This window comes from Python bivittatus, unplaced genomic scaffold, assembly GCF_059951505.1.
Source record: "Python bivittatus isolate LINGU-HERP-01145 unplaced genomic scaffold, Pbiv_v1 ctg000580_np1212, whole genome shotgun sequence".
Classification (NCBI taxonomy): Eukaryota; Metazoa; Chordata; class Lepidosauria; order Squamata; family Pythonidae; genus Python; species Python bivittatus.
The window spans coordinates 5,300,805-5,318,035 of NW_028277087.1; the positions used below are offsets into that span (position 1 = coordinate 5,300,805).

Genomic DNA, 17,231 nt, shown 5'->3' on the forward strand with positions numbered 1-17,231 from the left:
TCAGATTAGTAAGTAAGTTAAGTTTTATTGTTGCGACCACAGGTTATAACATATAACGTACCATAAAATGCAATAAAATAACAGCAGAATAGTAGAACGGTAAATGAAATAATTAAAAAGAAAGAACGTGTATTAGATGTAAGAAGGTTAAAGCAAGATAAAGCCAGAACTACAACTCAGAATTTAAGTATTTCTTTCTAAGTTTAAATGACGGAAGAGCAAAAGTAGCAACTTGGTTGCTAAGAGCTGGAAACACATCTGCAAGAAGATCATTCAATTGTTTGAGGTCTAAGCCCTTGAATTCACCTACCTTGAATAATTTGGCCCTAATCTTATTGTACATGGGGCAGAGACGTTGTTCAAGAGAGCCCTTGAAAAATCTCCCTTCAAGATAAGCTGAAGGCATGATCTGCTGATAAAGGATGTAAAAGTCCTTCTCACTGAGGCACTGGTAATATTAACCAGGTACTGGGAGAGACTTCTATGTTACCAAGATGAAAATGTGGACGTTTGTACTGCAGTAGCTTCAGATTAGGTATGAGTAGATAGGAGCATTCAGGTTCTTGATTACAGTGGCAAATGGTGTAGCTTGGAATACCTGAAGGGCCAAGCTGGGGATAATTCAAGCTGGAGAAGGTCCATCTAAGTCAGGGTTTCTCAACCTTGGCAACTTTAAGATGTGTGGACTTCAACTCCCAGAATACCCCAGCTGTTCAATTCTGGGAGTTGAAGTCCACACATCTTAAAGTTGCCAAGTTTGAGAAACACTCATCTATGTGATCACTAAGAGTTGACACCAGTTTGATGGTACATAATTAAATCAAATCAATCATCAGGTTAGATATTAGCAGACAGGGAAATAGATTCAGGTCAGATATTAGGAAGAACTCCCTGACGGTCAGAGTTATTAACCAGTGGAACAGGTTATCTCATGAAGCAGTGTGCCTTTCTTCATTACAAGCCTTCAAACAGAAACTGGATAGCCATATGTCCAAAACGCTTTAGCAGATGTTCCATCCTTGAGGACAGGGTTCCTCAACCTTGGCAACTTTAAGACGGGTGGACTTCAACTCCCAGGGTTCCCCAGCCAGTGCTGGCTGGGGAATCCTGGGAGTTGAAGTCCACCCGTCTTAAAGTTGCCAAGGTTGAGGAACCCTGCTGTAGGAAGTTGGACTAGATGACTCTGAGGTCCCTTCCAACTCTGTGCTTTTATGACTTTATTGTTCATAAGGCTGAGACCTAGGACAGTGTTGTCCAAACTTGGCCACTTTAAGATGAGTGGACTTCAACTCCCAGAATTCCCCAGCCAGCCATGCTGGCTGGGGAATTCTGGGAGTTGAAGTCCACTCATCTTAAAGTGGCCAAGTTTGGACAACACTGACCTAGGAGAAGCCAGCCTGGGATGCATATTTATGCAAATTATGATTTCAGGGACATCTGGGGGGGTATTCAAAATCTGCAAGATGGTGGGCACAGAGTCATGATCCGGGGGATGCAGTTTTGATCACGATGTTGTGCCCACCATCTTGATCTTTACCTCCCTGTGCAGATAGTCCTGTGTGGTTTCAGCCTGCTCTGTCTTCAAGGAGGTGATCGCATAAACCCCTGGAATTGTTTCTTCTGTCTGATGGAGGATGCCCTGAGGTCCATTATGTAAGGAGATGTGACTCAGGGAACAAAAAGGACAAAAGAACCAGGAATATCTAAACCAGTGATTCTCAACCTTTTTGAAGTTGCCGCCCCCCTAAGGAGCGGAAAAGTTTTCAACGCCACCCTTTGGGGGGTGGAGGGTTACTGAATTATAAAAGGCAAAAATTTTAAGTAATTTTTTTCAGTAGACTTACACACCAAATTTGTTCGATTTAACTCGATACTTTTGCCCTGGAAGGTAATTGCATTCCTTTTATTAACATTAAAATGACTAATGCAAAAAAACCAAAGCGAACGAAAAGCAACTCAAGAAACACGGGTCAAATCAAACATTCATATTGAAAGGACGCTCAACGCACGCACTGCGATTAATCGCGCGGGAAGACAGCTGACGCATGCGCTGTGCTGGTTGGGATCGGAGAAGAATCGTAGTGTCGAGTTCTTCAAGGTCATCCTACCTAGAATACAAATTCGTCTCACCATTCTTAGAAGTGCATGAGGGCAGCCGTCGTGTAAGTTTGTTTTATTGCTGGTACAAATGGTGTAAACCGGATAATCGATTTAATAAATTTTTGGGGGAGTTTTAAAATTAAGTTCGAATGCCAAAACGTGCTCATCGCCCCTCTACCACCCAAAACAAGTTCACTGCCCCTCAGCATCCTCCCACTGCCCCCATTGAGAACCAATGATCTAAATGATGTGCTTGATCAAGCATGTCGGCTTGGTTGGAGTTGAGAAGCCATTCCCAGTCCTTTAGCTATGTTTTTGCTTTTGTGCTGGCTATGGATTATGGGAGATGAAATCCAACAGAGGAAAGGAGGAATAATGGAGGAAATCCCCTAGAATCCTTATGTTTCTTGAGAAGTGGATTTGGAGGGAGGGTTTGGAGGAAGGGAGGCAACGCTTGGAGGCATTCCTGAGAGAGGCTTCCAACATTGGCCAGCGAGATGCCTTCTGAGGAATAACAGAAACATAACCCTCTTCTCCCGTTTGCCTAGCACAACTGCTGTTTTGAGTTATGCTGCCTTGAAACCCGCCTCCTGTGTCCCAGAGCCCGTTGTAGCATCATTGGCACACGGTCATGTTTCATCAGCACTTGCCATCTGTGGGAAGAATATGATTAGCTCACAGGCTTCTGGTTTGTGTAATGATCAGACCACAAACCCACACAGGACAGGATTCAACAAAATAACAAGAGTTTTGCAAAAGGAGCAATGCTTTGATTTTTATATGAAAACAGCGATCAGAATTATGGTAAGGGGCTACCAGCAGGCCCATCTTTGGTGGGTAGAAGTCTTGCAGCATTGGAAAGTCCCGTTTTCAGCCTCTACTTACTGACGCGGAGACCATTTTGCCTGGGCTGGTCCAGCAAGTTAAGCAATATTGTGGTTTGTCTGGTTCTGGGGTGAGTGTATTAGGTCAACCAATCCATTTTGGTTATAACCCATGAATTTATAGTTTATGTATTCAATGACCTCAGCCAACAGGGGTTTATTAAGTATATTATGGGACCCATGACTGGTATTTTTTATTTATTTATTTAGCAAATTTATACAGCCGCCCATCTCACAGACTGTGACTCTGGGCGGCATACAGCCGTAACAACAATTAAAACACTATAACGATCATTAAACTGAAACATAAATAAAAATAAAAACATAACATATATTATTTATTTATTTATTTATATTTCAATTTGCCACCGCCGATCTCACTGCAGAGTAACTCTGGGCGGTTGACAGTAAAAACAGAATAAAGATGAAGTAAAATAGATAAATATGAATTAATTCAAATATGCTAGAATAACAAACTTCCTATATGATACTTCCAAGAGGCAGATGTTAATTAGGTGTTAATAAACTCAAGGGGCGCCCAATACCAAGATTGTGGGGGAATAACAATCACCTCACGTAGTCCTTGTACAACCACCTCACAAGGTCCCCGTGGGATCCCCAAGGTTGCTGGGAAAAAACACATTTTAAGGCAGTGTAGTCCAAACTTGGCCACTTTAAGATGAGTGGACTTCAACTCCCAGAATTCCCCAGCCAGCATAGCTGGCTGGGGAATTCTGGGAGTTGAAGTCCACTCATCTTAAAGTGGCCAAGTTTGGACTACACTGTTTTAAGGGCTTTCTGGAAGGCTAAGAGCAATGGGGGCAACCTCATGGGGTGGGGGGATGATGTTCCAGAGGGTGGGAGCCACAGTGCAAAAGGCTCGTCTTCTGCGTCCCATCAGATGGAACTCCTTAGCCGACGGGACCTGCCACGTACCCCTCCTGCTGGACCTGATGAGACGGGCAGATGTGACAGGATAGAGCTGCAGATGTTGATCAGGTGCTCCAAGTTTTTTTTTTAACTAATAGATTAAAAAAACAAATAAACTCTGACATCCCATTGTAAGGGGCAGCCCAGATGAGCAGTCACCCAACCGTTCAGAAACTCCACTTTAACGAACCGACTCTAAATGAAGGGTGGGGAGGACATTGTTAGCTTCCAAAATGCTGCGTCTAACCCCCAGGCTTGCACGGAAGATACCCTTCGGACGGAGGCCTCATTCTTGTTCCCTTGAAGTTGCCCAGCGGGATGGCCCTTGACCAGAAGAGAGGTTGTCCGATGCGCGGGCTTTTGCCGTGGGAACACCCGTCGTGATACTGAAGGGGCGCGCCCTTACGTGTGTGTCTCTCTCTTGAACGGAGAAGGCCGCTGCCCAACTCTGGGGGCGTACAGCCATGCAATGTGTGAAATCGCGTTAGCGGCGCTACCTTTCCATTGGGTCAGTCCTCACATGATGTGGGGAGAAAACCCCGTGTATCCTGGGCGCTGGTAATCACGACTCCGCAGGATGCAACTCGCCAATTCAAAATACCGCACTTGTATCAGGGCAAAGAACAGCAGACTGGATGGGTGGGGAGTCTGTTCCCACATTCAGGAACACGTCTAGCCCTCGTTTCAGCCCGGCTGCCTTCACACAGCACGCTTACCCGCTCGAGGAAAGACTAATAGCCGAGGAGAGTGAACTCGACTAGGGTGAACGCCAGCTAAGCCCGAGGCGGTTTTGCGGGTGCCAGCATTGTGCAAATCCCCAAAAGCAGGCGCCGTGTGAACGCAGCCGGGGAGGGGAGGGGAGGGGAAGGGAGGGCAGAGGAGGGGGCTCCACGCCTTCCGAGCGGGGGCAAGAAGCCCCTTGCGAGCCGCGAAGGCGCAGCGCTGCCCTTCCAGGAAGCGCGCCAAGACCCCCTCGGCGCCCTCTCGCCCCGGGACGCCGCGCCCCTCCAAGCGCCTTATTTTCACGCCGCTTAAAAAATAAACGTATTTTTCCGTTTTATTCTTTCTTACGCTGCCGGGGAAACACGCCTCCCCCCCCCCCGCCCGGCCTTCCAGGGGCCCCTTTTCGGCTGCGGGCGCGCGGGAGCCTTCTCCTCCCCGGACACTCGCGCGCCCTGCGCTTGGGGACGCGGGACGCGCGGAGCGCCCTCTCCCCCGTCTCTCCCGCGCCCTGTCCGGCCCTGCCCTTCCCCTTCCCGGCGTCCCACGCCGGCTGAGCCCCGGCTGGGGCGGCCTCCAACGAGCGGAAGGCGGCGGGAAGATGGCGGAGCCCGGCGGGGCCGAAACCTTCGCCGAGCGACCGTCCACGCCGAGCGGCAGCAGCCTGAGCAGGTGAGGAGCGGAGGGAGGACGAATCCCCTTCTGCGCCCCCCCAGCCGCCCGTAGTCCCTCCTCCTTGGGGAGGGGAGGGGAGGGGAGGGGAGGGCGCCGCTTCACCCCCGGCTCTGCCCCACACGGGAACCCGCTCCCCCCACGACGGAGAGCCCGCCGTGGTTCCTCTCTGCCCAGAGGACGACGCGGTGCCCTCTTTCTCCAGCACCCGCGGCCCCCCGCCCCGCATCCTGTTTTGCATTTTTATTTTGACTGCCTTCTCTGGTTTCTGATCCACCTCTGGAAACTGGGCGGGGCTCTTGCCAGGAGGCTGTGTGTGGGGGGGGGGACCCCGAGATGCTGTAGTGGCACACCAGGTTTAGCCAGGTTACTGCAGTAGCCCGTTTTCTGCCTTTGCACAGGATAGGGAACCCTACCTCCGTGCTGGCTGTTCACCCCACGGTAAGCCAGGATGGAGCCCAGCAGAATTAAAGCTAAACCGAGGATAGTGTGCTGTGCAAATGCACTGCGACTGACCTGGGTATTCAGGTTGTGTGAGCACAGGCAGTGTAATCTTGGGTGAGGGTGGGTCACCTTTCCCAGGCACATAGCTCCATGTTCATGTACTTCTCTGTCCATCTATCAGTGCTTCCCCTGTATGAACGCCAGATCCGCCAGTGTAGGGATCTGTCAGGCTGGTGATGATGGGAGGTGTAGTCCATCTCATCTTAAAAGTGAGCTGCGGAGCCTTTGGGTCTTCCTTCCACCCCACAGTTGTTCTGTCTACCCCTAGAAAAGTTTTTCCTCCTATGTCCTTGACTCTTCCCCATCCCTTGCTTTCCCCCTGCAAAGGTTATTCCCTGTTGCTGAATGTCAACTTCCAGCAATCCCAATTGGTGTGACTGGACATCTGGAGGGCTACAGGTTGTCCTCTGGTGGCTTTCACAAAACAGTTTGATCACACTTGCTGAATGAACCCAACTCTTTGCTGCCATCTCATGGTTGTGCCAATTTTCGTAGCCTAAATATGGTGGTGGAGTCCTTGGTGCTCTCTGAGCTTGGTTGTTTGCTTCCAGTTGGGTAATGAAACATCTGGAAGCAAACAACCAAGCTCAGAGAGCACCAAGGACTCCACAGTTCAACCCTGAGTTACAGATATTCTCTTCTTCTGAAAAATATGGTTGTCCTAATCAAGTTAAAACATGCTTACTTATTTTATTACTGGTATTTCTTTGCTGCTCTGCTCCAAAACAGCTCCAGGTATTTTGTGTTGTGGGAACCCAGTTGCTATGCAGCATGGGTGCCCCTTTATCTCATTATGGGGTCATGACCCCTGCAGTAGCATCTTTTCTGTCCCCTCTTGCTTTGCCTCCTATTTTCCCAAAATAGTTTCCATGCTCTTCCATCTGTCGGTCCTTGCTATCCTCTGCCTGCATTTCTGCTGCAGGAACTTAAAGGAGGCCTGTTGGATAAGACCAAGGACCACGCTGGTCCAGCACGCTGGTCCCACACTAGCCGACTAGATGTCTCTGGGGAAACCCACAAGCTAGAGGAATGTCATAGTTCCTCCCCATCTCCATGTAACTAGAAATGGCGGACATGGTTGCTTGTACAGGACTGTCAAACACCCACAACTTTCTTGGGTATATCTAGTTTTTTAAAAACCATCCAAATGGCTGGCTGCCATTCCATCTAGTGACCTGTGCTCAGTTTAACCTTGTCCCCTTCCTTGATTGATCTTAATCTGAATCTCCTATAATGCAGCTTTTAGCTTCCCCCCCACAAAATCTTCTACAATGGTCTTCTTTTAATTGCTCCCTTGTCCAACTCCCCATTACTGTTTCCTGGTTGTGTATTCTTTTGATTATCTTTTATTAAAGTTCTTATTTCCTTATTCCCTAGGGCAAGGTTCCTCAACCTTGGCAACTTTAAGATGGGTGGACTTCAACTCCCAGAATTCCCCAGGCAGCCTTGCTGGTTGGGGAATTCTGGGAGTTGAAGTCTACCCATCTTAAAGTTGCCAAGGTTGAGGAACCCTGCCCTAGGTGATTAGGAAAGAGATCCCTGCTCTCCCCAATAGAGATTCCCCCCATCTATGATTTCTTTTTCTCCACCTCGTCCCTTATTTTTCCCTGAAAGTGAGTATGTGTTTCTTCTGCTTTTTTCCTCTCTCATCTACTCTATTGGCCTGTGATACATGTTCTGGCACAGAGCACACTGATTTCCTGCTGTACTATGTACTTTAATGTCCCTATTTGCCTATTTGATTCTCTCCTCCAGAATCTTGTATCTGCCCCAATATGTGTCTTCTCCCAAGTTTATGATTAAGGTGAAGATGCCTCAGCATATCTTCATGCCATAACGTGAGACTCAGCCAAAGCTTTGGATAGGAGGCGAACAGAAAAAAATGCTCCAGTTCCCATTGTCTGATATTATAGTTCAGTGTTTCTCAACCTTGGCAGCTTGAAGATGTGTGGACTTCAACCCCCAGAATTCTGGGGGTTGAAGTCCACACATCTTCAAGCTGCCAAGGTTGAAAAACACTGAACTATAGTTCTTTTCTCCCATCCCATCCTCGTAGGTGCTCGGCTCCTTAATTTTTTGTTCATTGCAACCCTCTTTAATATTAGATTCTTCCATCCGATCTTCTGCATGGTCTTTTACCATCTAGCTAAAATGTTAGTATCTAGTATAAACACGAGGATCAAGTTGGATTCTAAATATATTTACCTACAGTAACTAGATTTCTCTCTGGTTGTTTTAATTGTTAATAACACTGTCTGTGAGAGGCCTGAGTTTTATAGGCTTGTCAGTCCGTGCGTTTTGCAGTGCACTGTTTTCTTGACTTTCCTCCAAGTTGTCTACAATTAGCAGGTCTAGACAGATTTAATGGAGGACAGGGATGTCAACATTGTTCCAACAGCATCAACTGTTAGCAGTGGTGAAAGAGGGTTGACTTCCCAATGTCCTGCTTTGGAATTTCCAAAGTATATCTGATAGGCCCTTGAATGGCACAGAATATGGACAGATTGATCTTCAACCTGATCTAGGGGTTTTTTTGTGTGTGTGTGTGTGTGTTTTAAGAGAAGCAGGTGATGCTGGTACTATTCTGGGCACCTGCTGAGTTTTGAAATTACAGTAGATAGAGATTTTAATCCAAACATCCTCTTTCAGGCCAAATATCACATATTCTGTTACACATTATGGCCATCCTACAGTTATTCCACGTATCTCCTTTTTTCCCCATTTAACTTCTGGAGCTCATTAAGTGCAGTTGTACTCATGCTTGTTCTGGAAAACCCACTACTGTAGTTTACTGTGTAGGAAACTGTTTTAGCACAGATTAAATAGAAATGTATGAACAGGTATAGTGAATGGTATAGATTTAAGTTAGATTTGTCTCTAATTTTTTGTGTTCGTTGCTGCTCATTCCTTTTCTGTCATTGGCATAAAGTTGCTTCCCCCAGAAGGGAATAATGTCATGGTAGGTATGTACGGATGTATTTATCTACACCAGTTTATGGGCTCCTTATGCTAACCTGAAAATGTCTTACAAATGCACAACAGAAATAAAACAGCGGTGCCCTGAGCCACAGTAGCCACAATATCCAAGCACAAGCAGGAGGGTCCCCCCATTATAAATCTATTCCAAAGTCTCTTTGGAAAACTCAAATTGTAATTGATTGATTATGTACCATCAAGTTGGTGTCAACCCTTAGCAAACATAAATAGATTTTCTCCAGGATGATCTGTCCCCAACGTGGTCCTTCACCACGGTGCGTCCATTACCACTGTGAGTCTATCTGCTTTGCTGCTGGTTGTCCTCTTCTTCTCTTTCCTTCCACTTTTCCCAGCATTATGGTCTTCTCTTGAGAGCTAGGTCTTTGCATGATGTGTCCAAAATATGATAATTTCAGCCTGCTCATTTGGGCCTCAAGGGAGAACTTTGGATTGATTTGTTCTAAGATCCATTCTCAAGAGCCTCCTCTAACACCAAAGTTCAAAAGTATCAATACTGTTTCTGTTCTGCTTCTTCTGAGCCAGCTTTCACGTCCATAGAGTGAGGTTTTAATGGCTTTTCAAAAACAAATAAATAAATAAACCCCAATAGAGTAGGAGCCAATCTGATTTCAGGAGGAATGCTGTTCCAAAGAAGGGTGGGTGTGACTGAGAAGGCTCATCCCTGTGGTCCCTGAAGATGACATTCCTTAAGGGAAGGGACATGGACAGCCCCCATCTTTCTTACTAGGCAGGCAGAAAACAGTGTGAGACAGAGGTCCTACAGATATGCATATAGACTCTTAGACCCATCTAATGCAGTAAGACTATCTTGATGGTTGTATTTCTCCAAAGCATTAGGCAGATACCTTTCCCATCGCTTGATACCTGATTGTTTTAAGCTGGGTAAGGAAAAGAATGAACAAAGTGTTCATGTTTGAGCAATAGTGCAAGGGGGGGATTTAGTGGGTCTTTCATATTTGCTGGCTTCAGGTGTCTATTATGAGCAGGAGTTTGAATTCATCACACTCTGATTTAGATTCAACACTCCTTCCAGCATTATGGGACCAACTGAAAGTGATGTCACATTGTCAGAGAACTGGAAATAGGAATTATCTTGTTTTCTTTAACAAAATAAATGTATGGGACCCATAAGTCCTTCTTCCTCCATAGATCAAATAGCAACTGTGAGGTAGAGAAGATAATTCTTATCCTCATGCCATTTTCATAAATGAAATTAAGTCCTCTCACTCCACATCACTGCAGTCTCGATCCATACGGATTCATTCCTTTTGCATCTATTTGTAAGCGAAATCAAAGGTAAATAGGATCTTACTTTACATTTAAAATTTTTATCCCACCTTTTTGCCCATTAGGCACGAGATCTATCTGGCCTTGGAACCACAGAAATTCTTGCCTTATAGGAAAGGAACAGCTACAGCCCATACCGTACGCAGATATAAATAATTAGAGCAGGTCTCCTGCTGATCTGCAGAGCTGGGCAGATTCAGAATGCAGTCTGACTCTAAATCCATTTAGGGCTTTTATAGGTTTATTCTAACACCTTGAATTGTGTGCCCTGTAGGCAACTGGCAACCAACCAATGGGGATATTTCAGTACAGGAACCCCATCATATCCCTCTGCTTTGCACTGGTCAAGAGCCTGCCATATTTTGCACCAATTACAATTTTCAGATACTTTGCAGGGCTAGGCCCACAAACAGCACATTGCCACAATCAAAGTGGAACCAAGGTGTGGATTACCTTTTCGAAGTCTGGCCAGCTCAAAAAGGATTGAAGTTGGTGCATTATTTCTATTTTATTTGTTTAGGCCATGAATATGTCTGCCCATCCTAAATACATAACTCCTGGGGGCTAACAAACCACTCCACAAGAAAATAAAAATATAATAAAACTCTGTAAACAGAATAAAAGATGTTAAGATAATCAAACCAGCTGTAATTTTGCGGCTGTGCTTTCGTGGCTAGACGCTGATTGTCTCACCCCTCAAGGCTGCATGGGAGTCATTTCGGCACTGGCCTGAATCTGAACAACATTTTATTTTATATCTAAACCAGTGTTGTCCAAACTTGGCCACTTTAAGATGAGTGGACTTCAACTCCCAGAATTCCCCAGCCAGCCATGCTGGCTGGGGAATTCTGGGAGTTGAAGTCCACTCATCTTAAAGTGGCCAAGTTTGGACAACACTGGTCTAAACCATCCTTGAGTTACGTGCTAAGAAATGCTACCTCAGTGCAGATTTATAACACGCAGTAGGACCGATGCTTCCCAGAATAGACTTGGAAATACTCAGGGACCTAAAGCATTATTTCATTAAAAGGGTGTTCTCAATTAACCTAGCATTCTTCAGAAGTTTGGCAGAATGTTTTCCAAAGGAAAAAAATCAGCATTGGAGGGCCAACTGTGAAAGAGAACTTGCTGACGTAGGGTTCTTCCATTACAACGACCAGCTGCAGGATCCTGTGCGTTCTTGGTCCGGGAAGAACGACAAGAAGTCTGAACAAGCCTCGGTCATGCCCGAGGCAGAATTCCAGGTACACCTTAGAACATTTTCTAAAATCACACAAAATAGGGCAGATGTTGGAGGGGAGCAGTTAAGAGGGAAAAATTAAGCTACTAGCTAGTTTTTCTGGACTGCCTAGCGCTGGATGGATATCTCACAAAGAATGCCATTATTTACCAGAATGTGGCATGCTTAACTGTGGCTTTGTAATGAAAACCTTTTGCTAAACTACCCCCCCCTTGCAATCTGTGGTACACCAACAATAGACTGTGTAGCTCATCCTCATGTACTTTCCAGGTTTGAGAATTGCCAACACATCTTTTTTCCCCCCAATGAAGTGCTGAGGGTTTGTTTTGCCAGGGTGTTTAGCAGCAAAATATAAAGATCTCAAATGTTTCAGTAACCATAGCTACCTCAGATTCATCTGAAGGAGGCTGGCTATATTACATGTTTTTGTTTTTATTTTTAAGGTGTCAAATTGTCCTTTTAGAAGTAGGAAATATGTCTGTTGGGAAGGAGAGAAATGGGGGCCATTCAGTGAGCAGCACTGAGAGAATACCATTACTAGTATTGAAAGGGACCTAACAAACTTTTTGCTTCTGTGGGTAGCAATATTTGGCTACCTTGTCCGAGCTCAGAAGCTAAGCAGAGTCAAGCCTGGTTAGTACGTGGATGGGAGACCACCAAGACATTTGAAGGTAGTAGGCTAGACTTGAAAAACAGAAGGCCAGATCAATCCACTTTGATATTGTTGCCAAGAAAACCGCATGGATGCATGAATGTAAGTCACCAAGAATCAAGCTTGACTTGAAGGGGACTTCGACATTAATGCTTTTTGACTTGTATATTCTGTTTAGGACACCTGAAAAAAAAATAGGATTGCTACTACTTTTTTTCTCTTGTTACCTGTTTTGTAACAGGTAACTGCTGCTTTGAAGACCCCCAAAAGTAATTGGTGGGGGGCGGGGAAGTTACTAATTTAACCTCTGATGATTTATCCTAGAATCATGGGATGTAATGATTAGAAAGGACCTTGGAGATAATCTAATCTTCAACCTTCTGCCCTTTGCTTGCACTTATGGCACTCTGGCTAAATTGGGCCCAAACTGGCCGATATAATATATAACTGCACAAAATGCTGCATGGTGTCAGGTTCGGCCAGCACGGCGCTTCGGGGAAGCTTGCAGCCGCACCGCACGAACTCCGCCGGTGGTGGCTAGCTGAGGGAAAGAGGAACTGAGAGCCCCGCCAATTAATGGGCCACCTGCGCCCAGCCAAACAGGAAAACCGCAGCGGAAGTTTTAACTCTACACTGATAAACGGCGTGAGCCAACAACGACCGGGGCCGCAGGCAGCGAAACGAGATCACCACGCAACTCAGAAACCTTGGGATTTGCACGTAACGGGGGGGGGACCAACCCACGCTGGGGGGGACTGCCAATCAAGGACAATGGACCCTGGCCGAACCTGCCATCATGGACAATTAAGGGGGATTATTGGAGGCCGATAATCCGCAGCGGTAACGCGATCGTGGGGCGAAAGGCACGGGAAGGGGGGAAGTATAAACGAGTAATGCAAATGTACCAAGCCAGTCCTGGCTTTGCTTGTAACCGCTACGTTACGCATGAGTAAACCTCTTTTGTGAACCACACGTGTCACGGGACTTTCTCTGTCGAACGGGGCAAATCTTACATAAAGCCAGGACTCACCGCTAACACTACCCGGCGCCACCGAGGAGCGTTTCCCTTTTCTAACACAGGCATGACCAGTGATGAGGAATCTGGGTCAGCTGGAGCACGAGGAACCTGGACTCGAGGAGGGGCTGGCGGAGCCACCCGGGAGCGACGGGACGGCGGCCAGGGCCGGGGACCCTCCACCGGAGCGGTGGTCGATGTGCGTGAACCAGGGGCCAGACAGCTCGGGGGTCACGATGACCCGGGTCTCGGGGGCCCGGAATCGCGAGTGGGACGAAAAGTTCGCCCAGCTGGAGGAGAGGATCGAGCGGCGCCTAGACTCCTTGGAGGCGATGCTCCAGACCTTGGTGCTGGGAGCGGGGCTGTCGGCGGCGAGTGATGGCGTGAGCAACGGGTGGCAGCCCGGTACCCCAGCTGGTACCGCCCCCAGCGCCCCAGTCGGTGGACCGACGGGCGGCTGACGCCCTGAGACTTCGAGGCATCACCGGGAAGTTCTCGGGGGATCCTGAACAGCTGCCCCACTTCCTGCCGCACGTCAGGGGTTTCATGCAGAGGGGTGGTCACCTATTCGCTAGGGATGAAGATAGAGTATCCTATGTGGCCGAGCTGTTAGACGGCCAAGTGGCTAGCTGGGTGATCGGACTGTACAACGCCAATGCGGCGGAACTGAGGAGCTTCCCGGACTTCATGCAGGCGCTCCGGGACAGGTTCAAGGACACATTGAGCGCCAAGCGAGCCGAGGACAACATCCTGCAGTTTAGGCAGCGGGACAAGTCGGTGTCCGAGTACGCCTTGGAGTTCCGGAGGCTGGTAGAGAAGCTCACAGACTGGCCGGAGTCCCTGAGGGTGAAGTATTTTAAGAGGGGGCTCAATCCGGAGATCCTGGAACGGGCGCTGGGCCGGGATGACCCGTCCACAGTGAAAGATTGGATCTGGTTGGCCGGGATGGCGGAGTCGGCGTGGCGGCAGATTCAACAGAGCGCAAGGTGACGGGACCAGACGAGAGACCGGCCGAGGGAGAGACCCTCAAAGGAGAGGTGGAGCAGTCGGCGGCAGCCCACCGGGGGGCGAGAGGCAACCAAAACCCCGAACCTGTGCTTCCGGTGCGGGGGCAGAGGCCACCGGGTGGCGCAGTGTCCGACGGAGCGGGAAGGAGCCCCAGCCCGGCCCGAGGTCAAGCCCCCGGGTCCTACTGGAAAGAGGGCAGGCGACCGACCGTGGAAGAGTGCAGTGGCGGCGGTGACCGAAAGAGGCCAAATGGGGTGGTCGACCCCTGAGACGGCATCCTCCGGGGAGGATTCGGAGCCGGTGGGAAATGAGGCGCGCTCGCACTGAACGGCATCCCAGTGTGAGCCAGGGAACCGAGGCGCGCGGACCTGATCGGGGATGAGGACTGCCCTCCTTTCCGGGTGAGGGTATGCATCCGGGGGGTGAGGTCCGGAGGGGAGGCACAGCTGTGGGCGCTGCTGGATTCAGGCTGTACCCACTGCTTGATGCACCCAGCTGTGGTCTCAGGGCTCGGCCTGCAGCTGCAGGACCTCCGGGAACCCATCGCATTCAGCCAGCTAGACAGCTCGCTGACGGGGGGGGCCGGCTCAGTATTACACAGAGCCAGTCCAGATGATGATTGGGAGTCACCGGGAAGAACTAAGGTTCATGGTGGTCCCGATCGCCGACTATGCGGTGGTGCTCGGCTTGGCGTGGCTGCGGCGACGGAACCCACGTGTCGACTGGGCGGCGGAGGCAGTGCGATTCGGGGCCGAGGAGCCAGCGGAGCGCGAGAGCAGGCGGGACCGGCCAGCGGTGACGGCCGCGGCCATGGCAGCGGCCGTGGCCACAGACAGGCAAGTGGAGGATCTGAGGCACGGGGGGACGAGGCAGGAGCAGACTGAGGTCAGGACCCGGGCGGCAACCGCAGCGACGGCAGCTCTGGAGACCCGGAGGCTCGCAGCGATCCCGAGACATAGGCGGGCAGCAGCGGCCAGCAGGATGACGGCGGAACAAGGGCCAGAGTCCAGGGGAACCACGTCGAGCAGCGGCATCCCAAGGCAATACTGGGACCTGACGGCGGCGTTCGGGGAGGAGGAGTCCAACCAGCTTCCACCACACCGACCCAATGACTGCGCCATTGAGCTAGAGCCAGGGACAAAGCTGCCCAAGCCGAAAATGTACTCCCTGTCAATGAAGGAGATGGGCGCCCTTCGGGAGTTCATAGACAAAAACCTGGTGCGGGGATTCATCTAACCACAAAGTCATCGTTAGCGGCCCCGGTACTATTCTGGGAGAAGATGGCTTGCTCCGGATGTGCGTGGACTACCGGGGGCTGAACGCAATCAGCACCGAGTACAACTATCCCCTCACCCTGATGAAGGACCTACTGTCGCACCTATCCAAGGGGAGGGTGTTCACAAAGCTGGACTTTTGCGAAGCATACTTTAGGGTTAGGATCCGTGCAGAAGATGAGTGGAAGACGGCGTTCAATACGCCGCTCGGAAGCTACCAGTTTTCCGTGATGCCGTTTGGATTAAAAGGGGCCCCGGGGGTGTTTATGCAGCTAATAAACGAGGTGCTGCACAACCTACTCTACCGGGGCGTCCTGGCCTACCTGGACGACATCCTCATCTACACCAAAACCCTGACGGAGCACGTGAGCCTGGTGCTCACGGTGCTCCAGAGACTGCTGAAGGCGCAGCAGTACGCGAACCTCTCAAAATGCGAGTTTCATTGGGAGCAGCTGGATTACCTCGGCTACCGTATATCCAGTCGGGGGATTGAGATGGACCCGGCGAAAGTGAAAGATGTCCTGGGCTGGGAAGCGCCGTGAACCCGGAGGCAACTTCAAAGCTTCTTGGGATTTGCGAACTTCTACAGGCAGTTCATCCTGAACTTCGCCCAAATCGCTCTTCCCCTAACGGACTTACTAAAAACCAAGGGCAGCGGGATGCGTCAGATGTGGCAACGGGGGTGGTCCTGCTCCAACCCAGCCCGGAGGGGGCCATCCACCCGTGCGCCTACGCCTCCTGCAAATTCATGGAGACGGAGAGAAGGTGGATGGTGTGGGAGAAAGAAGTGTACGCGGTCAAGTGGGCGCTAGCCACGTGGAGGGGGCAGCCGAACCATTCGAGGTGTGGACGGACCACAAGAACCTCGAGGCCCTGAAGACCCCGCGCAAGCTATCCCCCAAACAGGCGCGTTGGTCCCAATACTTCGGGAGATTCAGTTTCACCCTAAAACACATCCCCGGGAAGCATAACTTCCTGGCAGACGGGTTGTCTCGCATGCCCCAGCACTCCAGCCTGCGAGAGGAAATCGTGGACTCCATCATCCCCGCGAGCAGGCTGGCTGCAAAGGCGGTAACCCAGAGCCAGACCAAGGGGGAGCGGCGGGACGCGGCGCCTGAGGTAAAGCAAGGGTTTGCGGAAGCGGCAGAGCGGGACACTTGGCTCGAGCAAAACCGAGACGTGCTAACCAGCCAGGGGGGTTTGTGGTGGCACAAGGGGAAGCTGTACGTGCCCGAAGAGTGCCGACGGGGGGTCATGGAAAGAGCCCACGACAGCCGGAACGTGGGGCATTACAGCTTCGTGAAGACGCTCCACTTAATTCGGCGGCAGTTCTGGTGGCCAACGCTCCGGAAGGACGTGGAAGCATACTCGGGGGGTTGCCCGGTGTGCGCGACGGCGAAAGGGGCTAAAGGCAAGCCTAGGGGGCTACTCCAGTCGGTAGCGGACCCCGACGGCCCATGGCAAGAGATTGCCATGGATTTCATAGTGGAGCTCCTGGAGAGTAAGGAGAAGACCGCCATTTGGGTGGTCACGGACTTATTCTCCAAACAAGCGCACTTTGTAGCATGCCGGCAAGTCCCCACGGCGGAGAGGTTGGCGAGGCTGTTCGTGCAGCATGGTTACCGGCTGCACGGCGCGCCCCGACGGGTCGTCAGCAATCGGGGCGGCAACTTCATCGCGCGGTTCTGGAGGGAGTTCCTGAAGTGGGTGGGGACGCAGCAAGCCCTTTCCTCCGTGGCGCACCCACAGACGGATGGAGCCATGGAATGCCTGAACGGGGGGCTCGAGCAGTACCTGCACTGCTACGTGGGACACCAACAGGACGATTGGGCGGAGCTACTGCCATTCGTGGAAGTAGCCTACAATAACTCCTTCCACAAAAGTACCAGCTTTTCCCCGTTCAAAGTAGCCACCGGGAGAGACTTTGTCCCCATGCTGGAATTGCCTC

General features: G+C 50.1%; 1 protein-coding gene across 1 annotated transcript in view; it reads left to right on the forward strand.

The window, feature by feature from the left end:
- The first annotated feature begins 5,029 nt into the window (after positions 1-5,029).
- Positions 5,030-17,231, forward strand: part of KLHL26 (kelch like family member 26) — a 43,482-nt gene continuing 31,280 nt past the window's right edge. The window contains exon 1 of the mRNA XM_088149418.1: positions 5,030-5,306. Coding sequence (XP_088005544.1) covers positions 5,236-5,306 — 71 coding nt within the window. The 5' untranslated portion in view covers positions 5,030-5,235. The remainder of the gene's footprint in view (positions 5,307-17,231) is intronic.